The sequence below is a fragment of the Ambystoma mexicanum genome, chromosome 3p (assembly GCF_040938575.1).
Source record: "Ambystoma mexicanum isolate Mex_15411 chromosome 3p, UKY_AmexF1_1, whole genome shotgun sequence".
Classification (NCBI taxonomy): domain Eukaryota; kingdom Metazoa; phylum Chordata; class Amphibia; order Caudata; family Ambystomatidae; genus Ambystoma; species Ambystoma mexicanum.
This window is the reverse complement of record NC_090925.1, coordinates 488,111,187-488,134,364: the sequence shown is the minus strand read 5'-3', so window position 1 is coordinate 488,134,364 and position 23,178 is coordinate 488,111,187. Positions and strand designations below refer to the sequence as shown.

The following is a 23,178-nucleotide window of genomic DNA, read 5'->3' as shown; positions in this document are numbered from 1 at the left end:
TAAAGAAACTCTAGCTCTTTTGAGAAGCTGTAACTGCCTGATGCTCCGGAAAACTTGGCTAACATCCATACCTGCTCTGGGTGGTTTCCATGTTTTTGGCAAAACCGATCTGTGGTGGTAGACCCTCCGGTGGCCTTATTACTGCTTTACGAAGTGATCTTTGTTTAACTGGTCACCAGACTGAGAACCTTCCGTACGTAATGTTAGCTCTTGAAGCTTCAGCACATGCGGATAATTTTCATGTTTTGCTGATTAATGTTTATTGGCACAAAGGGATGGGTGTGCTGGAGGATTTTGTACTTAATATTACGGAGATTGTCTCTAGATGGAAATCAAGTGTTGGTTATAGACATGTTTTTCTGGCTGGTGATTTGAATGCCAATTGCATACTACACACTCTGGACGACAATCTGCGGGATACTTCACCTGATTTTATAGCCTCTGATCCAAAGTCACAAGCAGGTTGGCAGTGGTGTTGTGCCACGGCCTCTCTGGGTCTGCAATTATTTAACAATCAGATCGGGGGGTGGGGGGGTGAAGCCATGGTGACAGACACACTTGGTCTGGAGTTGTTCGTGAATCTACTTTAGATTACATTTTTGTTGATCAAATTATGTTTGAGCTCTGCTCTGACTTTATGGTCACAAAAACACATGGAGTGATCATTATATTTTGAGGGCTAACTTCATTTTACCATTTAAAGATGGAGAGAAGGCAATTGCTGGTCCCACCAATTTGAAAGTAGCTCCTAGTGCAAAGGCCGTCCGCTGGTCCCCACAAAACATAGAGATATTGACCAACGAATTTAGTTGGGTAATGTGTCATACGACACTGGAGTGGAAAATGGAAGTTTTCAATGTGGACCACTTTGACTCACTAATCGAAGAACAAATGCTTATTGCTATAAATAGTCCTAAGCTGAAGTGGCAGAAAATAACTAAGAAACATTGACATGTCTTTGATGATCAGTTGGCTCTTACGAAAGCTGATATAAAATGGGCAACAAGAGCAATGATGTATTTATTTATTTGCATTTTGAAAGCGCTCACACAGCCCAGGGGCATCCAGGCGCAGAAGAGATCAGATACTCCTCTTACTGTGCAGATGGTTAGCTGCAAAGCTGAAAAACAAAAATATTGAAATTTATGTAAGTTTAGATGGACAATTGTATTACAGCGTGATGCGGAAATTATGCTCCAAGCTCTAATTAAAAAGGACTTAGGTGCATTTTGGTCTCTGATTAATGGGCAAGATGGTTCTCTAATGACTTCTAATGAGTTGAATGCTGTTGCAGAGTTTACTTGAGTAGAGTTTCTTCTGAGTTATATGCCCCAAGCAAAGCTAAGATATTGACTAATGTCAATTGGATCAATACTGATATGCCTCTAGAAACAAATATTCAAGTCGAAGTAAATAAGGTGTATGAACTGATCACTTTATGTAAATCGTCAAGGGCCACAGGGCCTAATGGCCTTACCAGTAACACCTAAAGGACGATCCAATCAACTGGGCAAATACTTTGGCCATTCTTTTTAAGAGTGTTATTCTTGCCAACACTTTTCCAAAATCATGGCAGACTAGACATGTTGTCCTTATTTTTAAGAGGGGCGTAAGATCTGATCCGGACAATTAGAGACCCATCACGCTGTTAGATGTGGATAGAAAGATCTTTGTATCCCTATTACTCCAACATCTTGAAACGTGGGCCTCCACATCTAACAAGTTATGCAGATTTCAGATAGGGTTCTGTAAGGCTCATTCCACAAATCTCAATGGTCTTGTTTTGAGGGCCATGAAGGAATAAGCCTGGTCCACTCCGGCTGGCTGCACGTATGTAACCACTGTTGACCTGTCGTCTGCATTTGGCTGCGTTGACCAGTCAAGGTTAAGGGCTAGAGTCGCTGGTTGGGGTGTCCTGCGTGGCATGTTAAAAATAATAATAGGGCTTCATGATAACTCTAGTATCCAGGTTCGCCTGAATAAAGAGGGGGCGATGTCAGCCATATTCTACACCCTGTGGTCTGAGGCAGGGCTGTATCCTTGCCACGTGTCTATTCAATTCATATGTCTCAATGTAAATGATTACCTGAGTCCGGCCACCGTTGTGTCACCAAAGGTAGGTGACCTGAAAGTGCTCTGGTTATCTTATGCGGATGAATTCTTATTGTTTGACAACCGTGTTGGTCTAAAAGGGCTACTTTCAGAATTTTCATCCTTTGGGATTGATAATAGCCTTTTGATTAATCCAAAGAAAACAGAAATCATTGCCCTTACAAGAAGTAAGAAAAGGGGGGCTCATATGTGCTCTTGGGAGAACACAGTGATCAGATCGGCGTCTAGTATGACATATTTAGGTCTTTCCATATTTGTCACCCCCGGCAAATGCAATGTGAGACAAACTCTCCACCAAAGATCTGCTCTTCTGCTCAACAAACTGTTAACAATAAATCGAACATGTTGACGTTATTCCATCATTCCTGCACTGAAATTCTGTGCAGGCAAAGTAATTCCATAACTTATGTATGACCAGAAACTTTACTTCCATGCAGTTCCAAAATGGTTGGATTTGACGAAGGCTAGGATTTGGAGGATGTTTTTGGACGTTCCAGATTCTGTTCCTCTCGTGGCTCTACGATTTGAGCTCGGTCTAACTTCAATTAGAGCTTCGGTTGAGTGGAAGTTATTATCTCTGTACAGAAATTGTTTTTTACCAGTACCTGTTTCCCTGTACGAATATCTGAATGTGTGTATGAACCAGAATTCTCGGGGAGAACCGTCAATTATATAGCTCAGCTCAGTGTGTCATGAGAAAATATTCTGCAAAAGTTAAACTTGAACACTGAAGTTTTGATAGCTAACCCTACAAAGGTTACAAATTGTTTATATGATAAAGATTGGATTGATACAATAGAGAAAATTCATAGCTATTCATCAATGAGCCATCTTACTTATGAACATAGGAAAAGGGGAACGTTATCATCTTATTTAGTCCGATTTCCCGATAATCTGCATAGATCAATTGTCCTCAGATTTCGGTGAAATATTTTACCAACGAATGAAGTCCTCCTAAGGAGAGGATTGATTACAGCAGCAGATTCAAGGTGTAGATTCTGCAAGAATAAAGATACAGAGAAAACATCTTGACATTTGATCTTGCATTGCCCAGCACTCAATGATATGAGGATGAGCTATTTGGGGAAAATGTTCCTTTCTACTCATTGGTGTAGTGAAGAACATCTATCTGCTGAACTAAAACCAAAGAGTCATGAACACCTTCACTTCCTTTTAAACTGCTCATGAAATGGTGTGTGAAAGTCTGCATACATTTGCAAAATGTTGATACACATGGATATTATTATGAAATATGCCATGTGGCAATGTTGATACTCTCTTATATTTTCTTTTTTATATTCCTTTTCTGGTTTTGTTCACCTTTTAATGTTTCAAAATGTATGTAACTATTTTATGAATAATGATGACTTCGTAACAATGATATATATGATGTTCTGAATTCTTTGTGTTGCAAAGGTTTTATAAACCATAAACAATAAAATAAACATTGGTTAACATCAAAGTACCCTTCGTTAACTGCCACATTTAAATACGTAAATCGTATATTTTCAGGTGGAATAAAAAATGTTCTTAGGATTGTAATTGGGACCCCCCTGCGGTAGAGGTAGTGCTTTTCTCCACAGTAAAGGCTCCAATGTATCCCAATGTAGTGGCATACGCCCTGTTTTTGCACAATACAGGATACAAGCAACTATTTTTGATGGTAGTAGTTTAAAATAGGAATTGCAGAAAAACGGCCACATGTTCTATATACTAAGCACAATTCAGCAGCGCTAATTGTGGTCGTTCTTCTTCTGTTATTTAGGTCCAATGGTTTTGTCCTTATTGCATGGATATTAATGCTAAGAGGGCAACAGGTTTCTTAAAACGTTTCTAGAAAATAATGAAATTGCACTGTTTTTGAATTGACATAAAAGAAATATCCATCTATGTCATCACTAAAGAACGACTTAATTGAGGACGGCGTTACAGGAATGTATGCCATTGGAGCATGATGGGGGCCTTGTACATTAAAGTCGGCAATGTTTGTATCATGTTCTTTTTTTCTTTCATTGTGATCCGAAGGCCTGACGAATGCCTAGAACGATATGGCAGAAAAACAGTAATTGCTTGAAAATCTAAAAGAAACAGAAAACACAATCCCTAAAATCACATAGCATGAGCTTCTCTCTCGCTAGCGGACCTCATACATGATTTCCTTGAAGATCTAATGCGCTACACATGGCCAAAATGTAGTTTGATTCATGTTTCTACACTTTTGGCAATGTCATTTCAAGGACATTTGTTTATAAGTGAGTATACAGTTCCAGGGGTTCAAAAAGGCAATTCTAGGCAGCTGCCTGCAGCAACCCCAGCAAAGGGGCACCACTGAGAACCATCTTTGCCCTAATGACATCAATCCTGTCGCTGTTGTAATGAAGTAATGTAATATAATTGTCATTTGTATTGCGCCTTTTCCCATTGGTATGGTCTCAAAGCACTGTTGGTTCAAAATGATTCAGGCAGCCCCTTACAACCTGAAGAAAGCCGTCACAGCCCTTGAAAGAAGGTGAAGGAAACTGGTACTTTCAATAGACAAAACAACACATCTAATTTTCCTGATATCCTATTGAGCCTACATAAACCACAACCGGATTACAATTAAATGCAGAATGTTTGAAGACCGTCTCCAACTTCAGCTTCGATCTACTTCTCTACTCTGACCAGCCTATCTGAGGACTTCCCTTTCAAGGTAAACCCCAGGAGCAATAGGTAACAGAACTACTCCATGCAAAGTGAGGGGCAACTCATGTCATATGCCAGCATACCGCGCAAGGAAACATATACTTGACACCACACTGAACTGTGTGTCAAATATAAGATGGCAATAAACAGGCTGAAAAACCGTGTGCCCGACCGACCACTCTGCTTAAACAGAGTCAAAGAAAGACTACTGGCCGATTCACAAAGAACCCCATTTGCATATGCAAAGTGTAGAAAGTGAAAATTGCAAGCACCCACACATTGCACACATGGTGATTCTAAAAAAAAGCACATACGCTTGACGTGCAATTTGAGCCTGCTCCCTTTGCACGTGCAAACGGACCTGATTCACAGAAAAAAAGAGTAAAGCACCAGTCTTTGCAAGTTAAAGTTAACACGGGGTAGTGCCAAACCTAGGGGGAAGCGAAACACGTCCATGGGAACATGTTTAAAAAAAAGCAAAATGGCATCCTGTGCGTTTGCCCAAATTTGGTTTATGCCAGGTTGGAAGAAGTGCACATGACAACAGGAGCAATTTACTTGCTATTTTTTCTGAATCAGTATAACACATTTAAAATATGGCCCCTCATTTTGCCAGGCCATGGATATTCCAGCAAACACACCCAACTGGCACATGCAAAGGGGGTTGTTAAATGAGCCATATACCCCCTTTTCTTTTGTTACATCCCCTCCTGCCGATTAAGCTGCAAATATACATTTCTGCACTGCAACTGGTCGCAAAAGGCCTTTTTTTTCTCTGCTTTGTAAATAGGGGGACATTCAAGACGGGCATTGTTTGCATGTTTGTTTCTGTCTGTGGCTGCAAAATAGATGTATGTATTTACCCCTGTGTTTCTTTCCACATGAATTACTTTGTTTCCTTAATTAGCATTATGCAGAATGTGCATACATGAATAATATACATATACAGAAATATGACTTATGGGTAACTGACGAAATAAGGACTTAAGAAGTATTCTACGTGGCACTGTGAACCTAGAATGAGGTTAAATTAAACTAATAAGAGTCACACCAAATTGATTCTTATTGCCATTTACTTGTGTGTAGTGCTTCCATCATCATCCTTAAGGGGACATTCGTAATAGCCAAACATTTGCCAAAGTATAACAACCTATATGCTGCAGTCTTAAACACATCTACTTTACAGAAAATCAACTAATATCTCATATTAAAAAGAAAAGGAAGGTGACATTGATTTAGAACTTTTCATCAGGCATTTTGGCACTTTGCGTTTTTCCTTCTTTATGCATAGATATGTGTTTCTCATGGTGCAAGAGTGAATCTCCTGAATGTTCCTAAAGGTATTTCCATTTTTTGCCAACCAAACTTTGGGCCGAATTACAATTTGCTGTGCTGTTATCATTTTTTTTCTTACTGCAAACTAGAGAGATGGTGGGTTTGGGGTAGGTATACAGACATGGGAAGGGGTAGATGGGGGAGTGCAGTGGGTCTCCTCTCATTTGTGTGATAAAAAATGGCAACAAAAGTGTAAAACAAAACTCGGCGAAATGTAATTCCTGCAAAAGAAATCGAGGAATCCGCCTAGATCCGTCTAAGGTGCCACACATTAAAATGAATTTGTTGCTGCATACTTGCCATTAGGCTGAGAGGGACTCTTTCCTGCGCCCTGACATCTGCCCTCAAACCGCAAGCTCAAGATGGCGGATGACTGCTTCTCGGTCACTTTCATGGGTCAGAACAGAAACCATAAGAGCACTCCGTTCATGCTGAAGAGTTGCCCATGGTCCTATTCAACTCAAAAGGATCACGTGTCAAATGCATCAGTCAGCACTACCTAAGCTCCAACTCATAATGGCATTTCTTTTTAATGCACCAGCTTATCGAAGGAGTAAAGAATCTAATGCAGTGAATTAAACGCCTTAAACAGAACAAAAGAGTGGCACCACAAATGGGTGATCCTCCACAAGTGTAAAAATATCGCTGTAGTTGATAGAGTGGGTGCTAAATGATCAGGTACACAATGGTTCCATTCATGTAGCAGATATTCTATTGGCTGTTACACACATATAGTAGCCATAACATGCTTCTGGTAAGCTAGTGCTTTGCTACATATCTAACTCGCCCCAATGAACATATTAAAAGTATTTCAGTAGTTAAATGACTTATGGGATAACAGTGGTTATAATTTGGCATCATTTATTAGACTGTTTGCACTTGTTAATCCAGATGAGAAGCAGGAATAACACATATGTTAGAGAAGACTCAGTTGATATGTGAGGTGTAATGTAAAGACAGAAATGACATGGTAAGAAAAAAGGTCCGACTTACAACATTCTATTGCGCTAGATGCCACCTGCAAGGACACAATCCTGCCGCTAGGTTCCGGAATGTGGACACGGAATACAAGGCGTACTCTGGTATTCTTTCGGCCAATGTCCGTCTCTCCTTTCCGCAGTTCAATGTCAGCGTTCCGCAGTTTCAGAATCCCGGCACAATCAATGCTGAGCAAAAGAAGATGGCTATTAGGTTACTGAAGAGATTCGTTTTTGACAAACATTATGGTACGGTGATGCTTGTGATGGGTGTCAGAGGTAGACAAGCAATGGCCTTTGTGTCAGAGGACTACCAGGAGCAGTATTCTCACAGCCCACTGCCAAAGTGATCCTTCTTCCTGCCATCAAATGGTGAAGTCAATTGTTTCCCGTGCAGAAATAGGCAAACTCCAGGTTTGCCAGTGGGGTGGCTGGAATAAAGAGCTGGAGGTAATTCCAGCCACCCCACCAGCAAGAAAATCCAGTATAACTGGCACCAGTATTACCGGTGCTGGTAATACCGGCAACTCTTCCTGGTAAAAAGTAACAACAAGGAAATGATGGTCCACTCACTGTTCCCTCATCCACTTCCAGAAACAACCGGCCATTCCCCTTTCCCTTTTGCATCACACACCGCCAACATGGCAGCGTTGTGATATAAAAGACCACATCGCACTACAATACGTGATCTAGCTGATTGTAGTGGACAACCAAAAGAAGAATTTTGCATTTTTGCGAACACTTTTTATATTCAATTAGTTTAACTTGATTTATAATCATATTACTTACACTCACTTTAGTAGTTACTTAGTTCTAACACATTGCATGAGACATCAGGCTTAGCTCAGCCAATGATTTCATATGATATGATATGATATGGTATTTGTAACGCGCCTATACACAAGTGTTTCAAGGCGCGACGAGCGAAGAGGCAGGGAGGGGGAACAAAGGGAAGACAGACAACGATCCTACTTGGCCCGGTGTTATTCAGATCGGGCAAGTGCATGGGTGGAGGGGAAGGGAAAAGTGCAAGGGGAAAGGGAGAGGGGAAAGTGAAGTAGAGGGGTAGTAGAATAACAAGATAAATAATAAGGGCCAGCTGGTGGCAAGTGCAAGGTAAGTGCAGACAAGTGCTGGGAAGGGGGGCTGTAGGGATACAGAGACAGTGCCACAGTGCAGGGGTTGCCAGGGAGGCAGTGCAAGGGGAGAGTGGCTGGGACAGGGACCGAGATCGGTGAGAGTGGCCCAGTTGCAGATTCAGTGCAAGTACAGTAAGGAAATTAGTTGGCATACAGTGCAGGCATTAACCGCTCATATGTATTTGCTTTATTTATTTGTCTCTTTAGGCAACTGGAATACAGTAGGGCAGGGTTCTGCAACCTTTGGCAGTCCAGGTGGGTTGGACTACCATCAGCCCCTGTGAGCAGAGTCAATGGTGAGGGATCGTGGGAGTTTTAGTCCAAAACATTCACAGAGCGATGGGTTGCAGATTACTGCAGTAGTGTGTGGGGGAGAGGAAGAGAAACATCTGGGATAGAAAGGGAAAGCAGGGTGTGGAGGAGAGAAGATGGCTGAGAGACAAAGGGTTGCAGTGTAGAGATAATGGAATGGGCGAGGGGGAGAAAGCTGAACGAGAGAGAGAGTTCCGATGTGCCAAGACATTGTGGGTGTGAAACAGCTAATGGATGTAGTGAAAATTGACTGTGGATGGGGACACTGAGATGGGCTGGGAAAAAGAGAGGGAAACTGAGGAACAGAGAGAGACATTGTGACTAGGAGAAAGAAAGAAAAGAAATAGGTGTTCGCACAAAGGTGATGAGAAGTTCAGGAGAGCAATAGTAGAGAGAGAGAGAGAGAGAGAGAGAGAGAGAGAGAGAGAATCAGGACAAGGACTTGGACCTATATTAGCAGAGTACACAGATGGAAATACAAAGGGAGGTGGGGATAAAAGCAGACCAAGCATAGATGCTGCAGCTGAAAGAGAAACTGTGGTAGTTGAGGGGGTGCTAAATGAAGAGTCCTATGACCCTCCTGATTGGCAAACAGTGGATTTTGACTGCCATTCCCCTCATTATACACACTCAATGTATACTCATCCCTTACTTAATACACCACAGAAACTGCACCAGTGGGCAATAAAGCATATTAGCTACCAATAGTGCAGGGATCGTGGGCATTATTTATTGGTCCAATCCAGTCGGTAGCCCTACACAGGCTCCCTTGCACCCTCTCCACTTGCACTTACAGTCCTCTCCCCACTGCAGCTCTTTTTCTTGGAGCCGCACCTGTCCTATGACACCCATATTCCTCACCAGGCCTAAGGCTTCCTACCTACTTGTCCATCATGCCAGGAAATTGCCCTGAGTACGCCATGGAAATAGAAGAGGGGTTCTCCTCAGAGCCCTGCATTCCATTTCCATATGGCCTGCATTTTCTTTTTTTTAACAAAATGTTAGAACCTCTGAATGTGGCCTTGGGATGTTAATAGCAATAATGCCCAGGTGTATGGGATGTAGCATGCCGAAATGGTTCGGGCCCTGGCTATTGCATTGTCCCTGGGCTGTTACCACCTGGTACAGCCCTTAAAGGTTATTGCTGTTGCTTAAATGAATGTTCATTAACTGTCCCTCATCCCTTTTATAGAGGTATACTCAACTGTGTGGACCCATGTTGCATTCAACTTCATTTATATCTAGAAAATCTGAATGTTTTTCAAAATTACAAACGTAACTTGAATTGCAAAGTGACACAGATGCTCGACTGCTGGGCTAATGTGAATAACTTAGAATAAACCTAGAATTAAAATGAAATAATTCACTAATTATATATTTCAGTAAAACACCTGCAAGTTTCTTCCACGCAATGTTGATATCATTCCTGATTTTATTTTCGATAAACCATATATAATGGAAAAATATCAAAACATGTATTCTGTGCTTTTAGATTCTTCACTGGTCCATGCTGGGACAAAATCTAGAACGAAATCTGTTATCTCAAACCTCTATCAGTTGGAATGCTTGCTGCACCCAGCGCTGGGGAATTCTGTGCGTCCTACTCAGGGAGGCGGATCTACACTACTAATGGTTTGACTATATAGTCCTGCTGATTGCAAAGGATGGCTGCTCCTTCCTACTTGCTCGGGAAATGAATGCCACGTCTGCCAATTAACAAAAGATACATTATCGCTGGGGATTGTGTGATTTCTCATCTCGTTTATTGCAAAGCTCTCATCTCAGGGCTTCACAATAAGCTCGTAGACCAGTGGTGCACAACATAGTGCCAGCGGGACGAATGCGGGCCTTTAAGACTTTATGTATGGCCCTCCGCCACCTTAGTTTAATGATGAAGTATTGCATGGCCTCATGTCAGTTTTGTCTTTGCATCCTGTTATCATAATGTAAGTCACATAATACAAACACATCAAAGTGCTAATGCAGGGTATCACAGATGTAAAAGTTAAAATTAGAGCAATAAATAAAAATTGCACTTCAAAACCCATGTTTTATGTCTTTTTTTACTCACATTTGAGCACCGACACCCCTACCACCTGATCATCCCCATAGACAGTCTGGCCACTATATGAGACTTGCGTAGTGCATTCACCCTCCAGGGAAATCAGTTGTGCACCCCTGTGACCCAGACAAATTGTCAAGAGCTCAGGATGCTAGTTTAAGACTAATACATAAACTGAAGGTGCAGGAGTATGTCTCTAATACCAGGGCCACCTCACATTGGCTGTCAAATTCAATCTGAGTTACATGGCCCAGTGCGCTTCTAGAGCAACCTTTGACCCATCATTTGTTTTGTATTATAACTCACACCAGCCCTTTGCAGTATAGTCAATATTCGGGGGTCATTTGAGATGTGCATCCGCTGGTCTCCCACCAAATATTGTTTAGACATAATGGGCCTCATTACGAGTCTGCTGGTCCCAAACCAAGGATGCCGGTAGCAACATACCAGCACCCTTTCAAGACCGGAGACTACAACCGTGCCTGCTGGAGCAGATGCACCCAGTAGGTCTGACCTGCCGGGTGCATCAGCCCCGGTAGGCACAGTTGCCACAGAAACACTGGCACCGTTATGGTACTGGTGCTTCCAAGTCCCCATTCCCATGGGCACTAACAATTTCCACAGCCTTATTTCCCGGTGCCACCAGGACTTGTAATGTCCCTGTGGCACCGGGATCTCAGGTGGCGGAAACAGTGTTGAAGTCTGACCAGTAGCACCAGCGGGTTACCGCGAGACTTGGAATGAGACCCATTGTGTTATTATATACCTATCTCTAGTATATGCCAAATTCTATATGGACCTATTCTATATGGACTTTGAAGCAATGCCTACATATTTTTAAATCAGTGCTTAGAGTTCTAATATGTTATAGCAGACTTTAAAAATCTGCCAAGACAATCAATCACAATTATTGCTTATTTATTAAAAGCTAATATATACATAAATCATAAGTAGCGTTTATGATTCCTACTTACTTTGCTTTCATTTTATTTTTTGGTTCCAAGGGGATTTCCAATACTTTGGTATTGCCGATGATTTTCTCATAGCTGGTTGTGGTGACAGTTTTGCCCGTGATGCGGTGGACCTGGTAGAAAGCATGGGGCTTCAGTATCCGCTCATCAGCGGTGCCAATGAAGATCTGGAGGCCAAGGGGCTTGTTCTCCATATACCCGTGGAGCTGGAAAAGTAAAAGTCTGTCACACTCATTTCAAACACCAAACAGGTTATTCCCCATCCCCGTTGAAGTCAATCAGTAGCATAAGAAAAACATCAAGCTGTTATATATCAAATATAAAATATAGGGGCCGGTTAAAACCGAACAGAATGAGATGGTACAATGTGGAACATCCATTAGTTGTATATGGCACTGGGACAAAGGAATGAACTGCTGAAATGAATTCATTAACATAGACGAAGACTATGGGGGTCATTACGAGTTTGGAGGCAGCCATGGTGCTATTAGCACCATGGCTGCCTCCAAAGTCGGGTCCGGGTCCGGGTTCTTTGAATGGGGACTTACCGGGTCATTCCAAACTTGGAGGACCCAGTAAGTCCTCATTCAACATACCCTTCTCCATTCCCATTCGAGCCCCCACAGGGGGAATGGGGAGGGAGCCAATAACAGGCCCATTATTAGCTCCCTCGTCCCTTAGCAGCTCCCGCTAAGGACGGCTGGTTTTACCAGCCGGCCTTAGTGGGACCCGCTAAGGGACCTCGGAATGCGGCGGTAAGGGGTTAACGGCACCGACAAACTTACCGGCGCAGTTAACCACTTATCACTGCACTCGTAATGAGGCCCTATGAGACATAAGGGGTCATTACGAAGTAGGAGGTAACCATGCCACTATTAGTGGCATGGCTACCCCCTTACCGGGTACCGGGTCCGGGTTCCTTGAATGAGGAATTACCAGGCCTTCCGACCTCCCTAACAACGGGCCCGGTAGTACCGTTAATAATGGGCCCATTGTTAGCACCCTGGTCTGCTCGCGGGACCCGCTAAGGGTGCCTGGTAAAACCAGGCGTCCTTAGAGGGATCCCGCGAGCAGACTCATAATGGGGCGGAAAGGCTTTGACGGCTGCGGCACCTTTACCGACACAGTTAGCCCCTTACCGCCTAACTCGTAATGACCCCCATTGTTTTATTTTTTCACAACTTCAATTACATTCACCGAAGAAATAACAGTAGGGTAAAGGACAAAGGAACCAAGTTGGATGCATTTGATCACCTGTTTGATCTTGTGCTGCTATGAGATGAGTTGCGTTATTCTAAGAATAGTGTGAAAAGTGACTCTGTAAACTATCACTACAGATGTATTGTATTTTATTGTTTAATGAGAGAAGGAGACAAACACACGGGGCTGCTGTATTGATCATTGTTCTGAATTAAAATGCTACATTTATGATGTGTTATTGTTATAGATCACACTTGTTTTGAAAGTAAGACGATGCAGCGCAACACAGGGTTGAATCCCATGCATTGCTGGCGTTAAGCACGTTATAAAAGTTTGATTGAATTGAATGTAATTTGTATACGAGCACATGTATATCTCTGCCCTAGCCTTGATGTCCCAGGCATGTTAGTCTATGTGCAAAGTAGATCCATATGTTTGTACTGTTACATTTGACGGAAAACCTTATTTTGTGTGTACATGTTTTTAATTCATTCAGTGTTATGGAATCAATACAAATCTTAAGGAAATAAAATGTATTCAATTGCTCAATGATAAATTGTATGGGCTACAAGGCACACCCTAAAAAAAGTGGGTAGACTCAAAATAGAAGTGGCATCACAGGCAACGGCATCACATGAAACAACATCACATACAACATCAGGGAGCAACATGACAGTTGCTAGAATTAAACCACAGAATTCCAGATTTTATTTATTCATTTTCTATTTTTTGAACATTTATATGCGCCTATTGAGAAAAACGATTTCCCAGGCGCCACAAGACAAAAAGAGGGTGGGGGTGACAGAGGAGAAAATAACGTTAGTACCCGGCATTGCGAATCCACGAGATACACTAAACGTAGATTGGCTTGTTTCCGAGCCATACCACAGTGTAATCCTGTGGACTCACGTACGTGCTTCACATGCCGGGTACACTGTCTTTTTTTTTCTGGCAACCATGGAAAGGACCACACGTAGTCCCTTCTCCCTTTTCCAAGGTGGCCAGTTTCCTCCCATTCATTAGCACAGAGCAACTTGGACCGAAATGGCGCCCTGTTGCTCCGTGCTAATGAAGCAGTACACGCGTTCTAGTGTTCCTAGAACTAACGCGTACTGCAGCTAAACCTTTTCAAATGGCAAAAGAAATGCAGTTTGAAAAGATTTCATCAGCCATTAGTGTTCCAGAGATGCAAACTCGGGAAAACGAGTTTCCCGAGCCTGCAGACCCCGGAATACTAATGGCAATAAGCCCCGAGACGGTGGGCCAATACCGCCTGTGGTACTGCCCCCGGGGCCTTCGTTAAGGCTCTCACTATGCTCAGGCCTGTAACTATGGGCCCCGGGGGAATTACCTTGGGCGGTATTGTCCCGCCGTCTCGGGGCTGATTGTCATAATAACGGTCCTACTAGGCCTTGTGACATTCAGATCGTGCAATTGCAGTAACAATAAGTGCAAGGGGAGGGGTCAGATCAGGGAGAAGGGATGGGATAGGGAGAGGGGAATAGGAAGAAGTGCAGGGGGGAGAGGTGCAAGGGGCTAGGGAAGTGCTAAGGGGGGCCCAGGAGGTCAGGTGCCTGGGGAACCAGGTATAGGGGTCAACTTATGCGAGGACAGGGGCTCAGCAGACTCAGTAGGCTAGTCGGGGAAGGGTGCCCCAAGGGCAAGCACTGGTAAAAAAGGGCCAAGGGGAAGATTGGTCAAAGGAGGGCCTGGCCCCAATAAGGATCATAAGAGACTCAGGCAACCAGGCGCAGTGGCAGTTGGAGACTAGATCTATTTGCATCCTAAGGGAAAGAATGCCATATATTCAATGAAACAATTCAAACAACACTGACTTTAAAACACACACATTACACATGTGTTTATGTATATTTGTATAGATTGATATCAAGCATCACCACACTGCAATGGTATGATGGACTTAAAAAGGCTTAAAACACTTGCACCTAAAATATGAAAGTAGAATGAGCCATGTGAGCCAAGTCACACATGCCACAGCTCCACCCATCCGTCATCAAGGCAAATCCACCTCCAATTAAGAGCCATATTAGCAAAGCATTATGGGTATGAATACTAGGTCAAATGCAAGCCTTAAGCTCTACAAAACTTCCTTTCTCTTAAAGGGCAGTAATATTTTAAACATAGTTTGTTCAACGCAGCCTCATTACATGTTTTGCTGTTCGGGAAAAGTGCTGGTAATTCTGTGACCGGTACTTTTACTGCACTGCAAAATGACACGTTTGCAGTGGGGGGTCAGTGATTTACCTCCAGCCAAAAGCTGGAGCTAAATCAGGCCCCCACCGGCAGAAAAACTGCTGGTATTACCGGCACAGATAATACTGGTGCGATAATACCGACAATCCCCTCCATGGAGTCCTATGGGTCTCCCTAGAATGTGGAATTAGCGGCTTTTCCGACACCTGTAGAATCCTGGAAATCCCAGGATATCAGGCGGTGGAAAGGGTAGGTCAGTTTGCCGGTATCCCGTCAGAATTACTGGCAAACTTATAATGAGATTCAGACTATCTTAAACATGTAATCAACTGCATACCATTTTCACCCTTATTAGGAATCACCAGTGCGGTATAGCCAGACAATGCCAGGTTAATGAAGGTTACACGCACACACACACACACACACACACACAAACACACATACATAGATACACATACGCACACATACATGAACACACATGCACCAAACTGACATTTCCAAGTATGGGGGAATAGGAAAAAAATAAATGTTGCAAAAACGCCTTAGTAATTTAATTAATTTCCATTTGCGTAATAGTAAATATTACAGTTTTGTTATTAACTATAATCAACTAGAGACATTTGTTCTTTTTAAGCATGATGTAAACCTTTATTAGTGCACACACTGGGATTAAGTAGTTTGCATTAGAATACGATGTGCCCAGGATCAAATACATTAGTGAAGTGCATGAGCCGGAATCTGAGCCCATTCTGAAACATAAGCACTCAACCACGTAGCTTCAGAGGTCTACTTCGTAGAAATATGTTTCAATGTTTGGATTTCAATATTAATCTGCTTTACAGAGAAAAAAAAATCTAATAGAAATATGTGAATCAAAAAGACAATAATTTTAGCTTTATTGTTCCCATGTTGAAAGCAAGACTACAAATATCAGAAGGTAAAGTACTACACGCGTAAAAAAAGTCCTCTCGGCTTTGTAAGTGAACTTTCAGGACACAAAAGTCATACTGCTGCTAGTCATTCCTTACATGCTTGCTGGGTGTTATTCTATACGATGTGCATAAAATGTGAACTTTCACAAAAAGCAAACCTGTTGTGCATTGGTAAGAAAAAAGCGTACAGCATGAAGAAGGGAGACTGTTAAAAACGTTATCTGCATGAATCAGTTTAATTGTCTTCAAAGAAGTCCAATATGTGGGTGGCTAAGTGGGGTTTCACATTGGTAGTCAGCAAATGCACCCTTCAGTTCTTTATTACCCAAACATTAGCACATAAAGGTGCCTCTCATTTACATGCTGTGCCATGTCTTCCAAAAACAAAAGGGCCCTCATTACGACTTTGGCGGCCACCAAACCGGGTCCGGGTTCCCTGAATGGGGAATTACCGGGCCATTCCGAGTTTGGAGGGCCTGGTAATTCCTCCCTCTGGGAGCCTGTACCCAGACCTTCCCCATTCCCATTTGAGCCCCCCATACGGCTCAATGGGAATGGGTGCAGGGAGCTAACAACGGGCCGATTACAAACGGCCCATTGTTAGCTCACTGGTCCCCTCGCGGGATCCGGTAAGGTCGTCTAGTAAACCCAGACGTCCACATTGGGTCCCACGGGGGACCTCGTAATGAGGCGGAATGGGTTTAACGGGTCCGCATCCATTAGCGGCACCCGTTAACCCATTCTGCCAAGGTTATAATGAGGCCCAAGGTGTTGAGTTTGGAAGGCCTCGCAGGAGTCACTATGAATTGGCCTCAGGATGGGGGTGGGCGGGGTGGGCGGGTATACAACTTGTCATAACAGGCAGCTGCGGATTCCTGACATGATGTCAACGCAATCTCGTACACACGTGATCTTCTAGGGCTAACCCCAGTAATAGGCCACCACAGGTGTGAGACAAGCACAGTGTGTCAGTTTACATTGAAAATTACTGAATTTGAGTCTTCAGGTAAAATGTGGCCCTTTCACAATTTCCCAATTGCAAGATGGCTTATGCCATCTAAGGGATTTTTCAGCCATGTAAGAAATACTATCAGCCTTATTCTCAGAAGTGTTTTTATAATGGCACAATCCCATAGGATAACGCTCTGTGAATCAGGCCTTTATTTGAGAAAATTACACAGCCAGTTCATATCTGTATCCATTAGTTTGCAGTTTTTACGAATAATAACACACAGTTCATGATCTAAAACGGCACATTTTTGACAAATGTGTTGCCAATAGCAGAGGGTGGTTTCTAGATGCCCTATTAGCTAGACGTGAACAACACTGGATTTGCCAATTTCAATTCCACATTGTGGGATTGAACGATCAAATTGATTGATCTGCACTGTTTTGACCTATTTTATTCTCTTTTAACTAATAAATTGCAGTTTTTGGAGAGTACAGATACATGATTGATTGTTATAACATCCTGTCTTTCGTTAAATGATGCCTAGGATATTACAGCTCAGAGTACTTAATACATGTACAGCTCAGAGTACTTATTACATGTATGGTGCTCCATTATTTGCACATAACCAAATTGCTTTGCTGTACACAAGGTTATTTCCAACATGTCTGTGCTTGAAGTTGTTTGCCTATGATTCCAAGTTAGTCCTTCTTTTAGTTTGATAGTGCACTGTGATGCAATGATGTTGGCGTCCATTGACGTATGATCACGTCTCCTCAAACGATTTTAAAATTCATCACTGTGGACCCCACTGGAAGCTCATTCTCCAGTTTTTGGATGAAACACTGTAGACTGTTTGCAGTGATATGCAGGTATATACGTCTAACTGTAAACGGTTTTTTTTCGTTGTGGACTAGTGAATCTCATTGTCACAGAAGCCTAATTTCCTTTCACTTCCAAATGTAGGTATTTTGTCATTTAAGATCATGTCATCTTTACACAAGAACTAGGGCTCTCAGTGAAGAGATTTACCTTCCCTTCACGATTTCAAATGAACAAATCAGGTAAATTAGCATGTTCCTCTCTGGATTCAATCTGAATATACTTCAGTTGACAATGGTAGTTAATTATTTCTTTGCATTGTATTGTAGAACCATAAGTTAAAATGATGATTTACAGCTCCAGACTCTCATGAGAGGTGTTGTACATGTATTCACCTTTGTCAAAATAAGTTTCACCCTATCCTCACGTGTCTCTTTCATATCCCTTCTATTTAATTATAGGCTTCTCCATTATGTTTTTGTTTTGAATTTAGCACTGAAGAAGAGAAGGCTCCTTGGCTCTTTGTCGAAACTAGAACTCATCCACTAGAGTTTTGTGCATTGATTTGTGTAATTTTGGACCAACAGTGGCATTGGAGCTTTGTGTCAATGTTTTATGATACCATCAGTTGACATGATTGCAGATCAATAGTGGGCCAGTCCATTCCTGTACTGCCCACAGTCTGGGGGATTGTGCTTTCACCTTTGATCGCACTTCCCAGCTAGCCATTAGCATTGGCATTTGCATTGCACTTTTGTAGCACCAGCAGCACTGTTACTCATTTGCACTTTATTTATACGTTTTTGATTGTGGCATTTCTATGATATTTTGTCTTTTTTATTATGGTACAATGTTTGCAGCTATGACGAACCACTTCATGAGGGTAATTCATAGATTCCAGCGCAGAAGCAGCGCACGGGGGCAGCACAGAGAGGGAGTGTGCGCCAGCTTGCGCCACAAATTTCCGCGCACATTTATTCCATGAATTACCCCCATGTCTCTACATGTGTATCATTGTCAATAACAATGTAACCAGTGACTATTTATCGGCTATGCTGTTGATTAATAAAAATACTTTGATAACTATGGTAGATTCAGGGTGAATTATGAGAAATTACTTCATAGGGTTGTGTACCCATGAATGTTAAAAAGATCTTCAATTGTTTTTGCAATAATTTGTGTGAGCCACATGGCTCAGATTACGAAGATTTTGTGTTTTTTTATTTGTGTTCCCTGCTCTTCTTAGTCTTCAGGGACCCTAGTGGATGCCAATTATATCAATGCAAGACACTGTGCAGAGAGGAATCTTTCAGAGCTCTTCCCTGAGACTGGTAAAAGATTGTGAAAACTCAGAGGGTCTAATTCACAGAAGCCTTTTATAATGGCACAATCCCACTGGAAAATTCTCTGTGAATAAGACAGCTTTGGGGGAAGGCAGCAATCATCAAAAGAGGTGGATGTCTTCCTGCCCGGGGAATCCTCAACTTCATCCCTGTTGGGATATATATATATATATAATTCTAGTCCTGCTGGGAGACATATATATTTGGTCAAGAGTCAGGTTTTAGGTTGCCAGAATGCTGTAACCTCTATATAGAGCCTCCTAATGAGTTGCCCGGGAGACTGTAAAATACATATTCAAATTCAATTTCTTCAAATTTGCATACCACATTGATGTTCAGTGGCATGGTTCTTATTGTAACTACAGGCACCATAGCAGCAGGTACACAAATAATATTGTTCCATTATGTGATTAAGGGCTGCACATAAAACGAGAAGGTTAATGTGTTTGCGCTTTGCAGGCTGCAATGTTTTCAGTTGCGAGTGTACTGCCAGAGCATGCTCCATCCCAAGGGAACAGTGCTTGGGATTACAGTATTTGCAAAAACAGGTGTCATGTGATTGCACATTGATAAACATACATATTGAACATTTCTCATTGACACATCAGAAATATTTAATCTACAGCAACATGTAAACACACAAAATGATAACGTTACAGGATTCCTGTTTCATGTCCACACAGAAGAAAGCATTGCACCCTGAAAAAGTGTGTGCATTCTGCAAGCTTTCTTCGTGACTGTAGAGGTATAATAACGCTGCTACTAGAGACCCACACAAGGTTTTTGGTCTGCTGTTATGTTTTACAAAATCTGCTTTTGTGTAATGCAGGCGCCCCACCCTTTCATTATAACTAGCAATGATGCGCGTCTTTTTTTCTGTGGCATAAACATGATAAGTCACATTGATACTAAAAGGGCATGATGGATGTCAACATTTTTTAAAAAACTAATAGCATGTTGATGACGTTTACATGTGATTGAACATGAATGAAGATATTTGCAAGGCCAATGTGACTTGTTTGAAAAGCTTGCATAGCAGTGGGGACTAACAGTCTGTGCCAGAGGGCAGAGAAAGTGACGGATTCAGGAAAGAGACGACTATTGTCTGTCCAAGGAAAGGTGATCCTTTCGATGTGACCTCAAGGAGGGTAGGATTTTTCCCGCTGGCATGATTGACAAGCCTCCAACTTCACAACTACGTGAAGTTGTTAAGTTTCTACGGTTTTATTACAGCCTATTAAAAAATGGAAGATGTTTGCTTACACAATTCATTTAGCAGATTAAATATTTTGCCGCCAATTCCCACTGGGCTAGAAATCATCGCACATATGAAATTCATTCCAACATTTGGAGCGCATTCTTTGGTAAAGGAATATCTTAAAAACACAAACATGTATTCGTTACATATTAAAAATACATCACCGGGCAGCAGCACCTAGCAAAACAGTAGGGGGGATGAAAACAAAATTAAGTGTATGTGCCTGATATAGTTCACAGAAAACCAGCTGTGCTGAAAAACCGAGAAGCGGAACCACGTTTGCCAAGTTTTTTACTTGATAACGTACATTTGGCTAAATATACAAGATAGATAACCACATTGCAAACTTATTACTCGCTAATCTACATTCAGAAGAAAACAGGACATGCATAAGCACATTTACAGAAGTGTTTTACATGTTTAATGTGCACAAATTAAAAACAAATGATGCATTCAGAGAAAATACATTTACATTACCATCTATCAATATTTGGCAAAAACTTCAATACATTTCACCAAAAATGAAGGAATAATTTCTTATAAATGTAATTATTATCTGTGTTTTTGCAAAGTTTACAAAGCAGAACAAAGGATGCATCCAGATACTTCCAGTATGAGTATGTAGCGAGACTTCACCTCCAGGGCAGACACAAAAGAAAAAATACCAACTGCAACTGGTGTACTTCTGACAGCTGCTTGCATTCTGCACTGCATGGCATACTTGTCTCCATCATACATCTAACCTGGATGTAATTGATTTGTCAGAAATAATGTCAGCAAATAGTGTTTTGTGGGAATATTTCTCCACGCGCACTTTTTCCGTTGGGCGGGTATAATTCATTAGTGGAATTTGTTCTTTGATGACTAAGAGGCATTGCAACTTTGTGAAGATCCTGGTTACTGTTTACTTTCTTAACTGAATGAGAATTCTAGTCAGTTGTCGGTTGCATAATCCAATCTGTTGCTCTCACTGGAGCATGCGCCATCAGCATGTATGCAAGTAAATACTTCCATGGAGATGTATGATTACTCTGTCCTTCATCAGGAGCCCAACATTTCCAAACTGCTTTTCCACATTCCTCAAAAGGTGAAAGGAAATGGGTAAGGAAGAATGACTGGTTAAAGGGAGTGAGCTTTTTTTGAAATATTATGTATGTCTCCCTTGTACACAAATGTTTGGTCTCAGTCCAGGAGATTCCAAATACATCCCCTTTATAAAAAGAAACTCGATCAATTCTAAAATAATTGTACCACGAATATGAAAGTGCCATTGCTCACCATTGGCAACAGGAGCTTTCAAGAGTCGTTATAAGTGATCGCAAATTCTGGAAGTCCTTGTCCTGTGTCAATATCATTATTGAGGGCAGGTTGGTAGTGGTTTGCATCAGGTCTGTAATCAAAGGCATTAAGGCTGGACCTGTGGTGTGGACATTGTGTGCCTGTTGTTTTGATGTGAGGTTCTGGCACACGAAGTAGGGACTTGGCGTCTTCAGTGGTAACTGCAATCGGATCACAGGGATGTAAGATAGTTTTGGTTCTCATTCCAAGGTGTCCGTCAGTATGTTATTATGTTGATTACTTGGCAGGTTGAACGGTGTGAGTTTCCAAACCATCATGGCTGATATCCAGTTATTTCCTTTCTGGAGGTACGCTAGAATGAAAACGGTGCTGCATCTCCTCTTGTAACTTGCCACCATTACTCTTGTCATTGATTGGTCTTATCTGTATTGGTGTCAGAGATCTGGTCCCACAGGAATCTCTTTGCAGGTTTTCTTCTGCTTTTTGCATGTTGCCTTGGAAAGGCGACTATCTCCTAGACATCTCTTCATGTTTGTGGGTGTGTTTCAGAGGACGTGCAGTGATTCTTGGAAGTGTCGCTTTTACATGCCTTCAAGAGTAGTCATCACAAAGTCCCAGAATTTTCAAGAGAACTGAAACATGTCGAGTCTGTAACTTGGAGTTGTAACCAAGTGTACTATTTAAATTGAAAATGTATATTTCATTGATAAAAATTAAAAGACAGATCTATCCTCTCATGATTTTTGTCATAAACAATTGATGCATGTTTACCTTTTATGTTTGGTCATTAGCATATTCAAATATGCTTGTTTTAGGGTTGTTTTATCTAATTTTCTGTATTGTAGTTTCTACCTCATGTGATTTTCATCTTGTATTGAATCTTAATAAAATGATTTTGTATTGATGAGTTATCACTTTTTTGTAAATGTGATTTGTAGCGATGTTTAGAGTAAGTGACTGTTGAAGAAACTTTTTCTCTACCTTTTTCTTACTGATTAGTTTCACCTTCCCGAAATTAGGGTAGAGGACCATTTTTGTAAAAAGTGGTTGTTTGGGCTCTCCCAGACCCCTTTTCGAGTGAGTTTAGTAATAGATCATTAATAGTTTTAGAATTTTTTTTGGCTAGAAATTATATTATTTATGTCTTCAACCAATTATACTTGTTTCGATGTGTCGTGTACCCCTTAATGTAAATCCTCAAGCTTGTTTTAAGCCTGACTCTGGGTCAAGCTACTAAACGTTAAGAAATAGATCTATTAGGGCAAATGGGTTAATCTGCAGGCAGGAATAGATGTGTTAAGGCAAGTTACGCCCTTGTTATATGTGCCCTTTCTGCCACCATGACTATGGGCTCTGGGGATGTAATGCACCAAGTAAAGGATGTTTGGCAAACATTTTGAGTGGCAGGATGGAAAGACCTACCAAATGGCATAAAATAGAAAGCAAAGGGAATTAATTTGGTGTAGCTTGGAATATGTTGAACTTTTGTATCTGTGTTACATATTAGCACAATAGACCAGCAGCCAGAGTCCCAACTAGGGCAGTGTATGGAAACTAGATCTGCAGAA

The 23,178-nt window shown here is 41.7% G+C and overlaps 1 protein-coding gene across 3 annotated transcripts in view; it reads right to left on the bottom strand.

Annotated features, from left to right (window-relative positions):
• Nucleotides 1–23,178, bottom strand: part of NFATC2 (nuclear factor of activated T cells 2) — a 477,760-nt gene that overhangs the window by 221,727 nt on the left and 232,855 nt on the right. For all 3 annotated transcript variants that reach the window (XM_069651157.1, XM_069651156.1, XM_069651155.1), the window contains exons 4-5: nucleotides 11,597–11,799; nucleotides 7,126–7,298 (exon numbers count right to left, since the gene is read on the bottom strand). In XM_069651157.1, coding sequence (XP_069507258.1) covers nucleotides 7,126–7,298; nucleotides 11,597–11,799 — 376 coding nt within the window. The remainder of the gene's footprint in view (nucleotides 1–7,125; nucleotides 7,299–11,596; nucleotides 11,800–23,178) is intronic.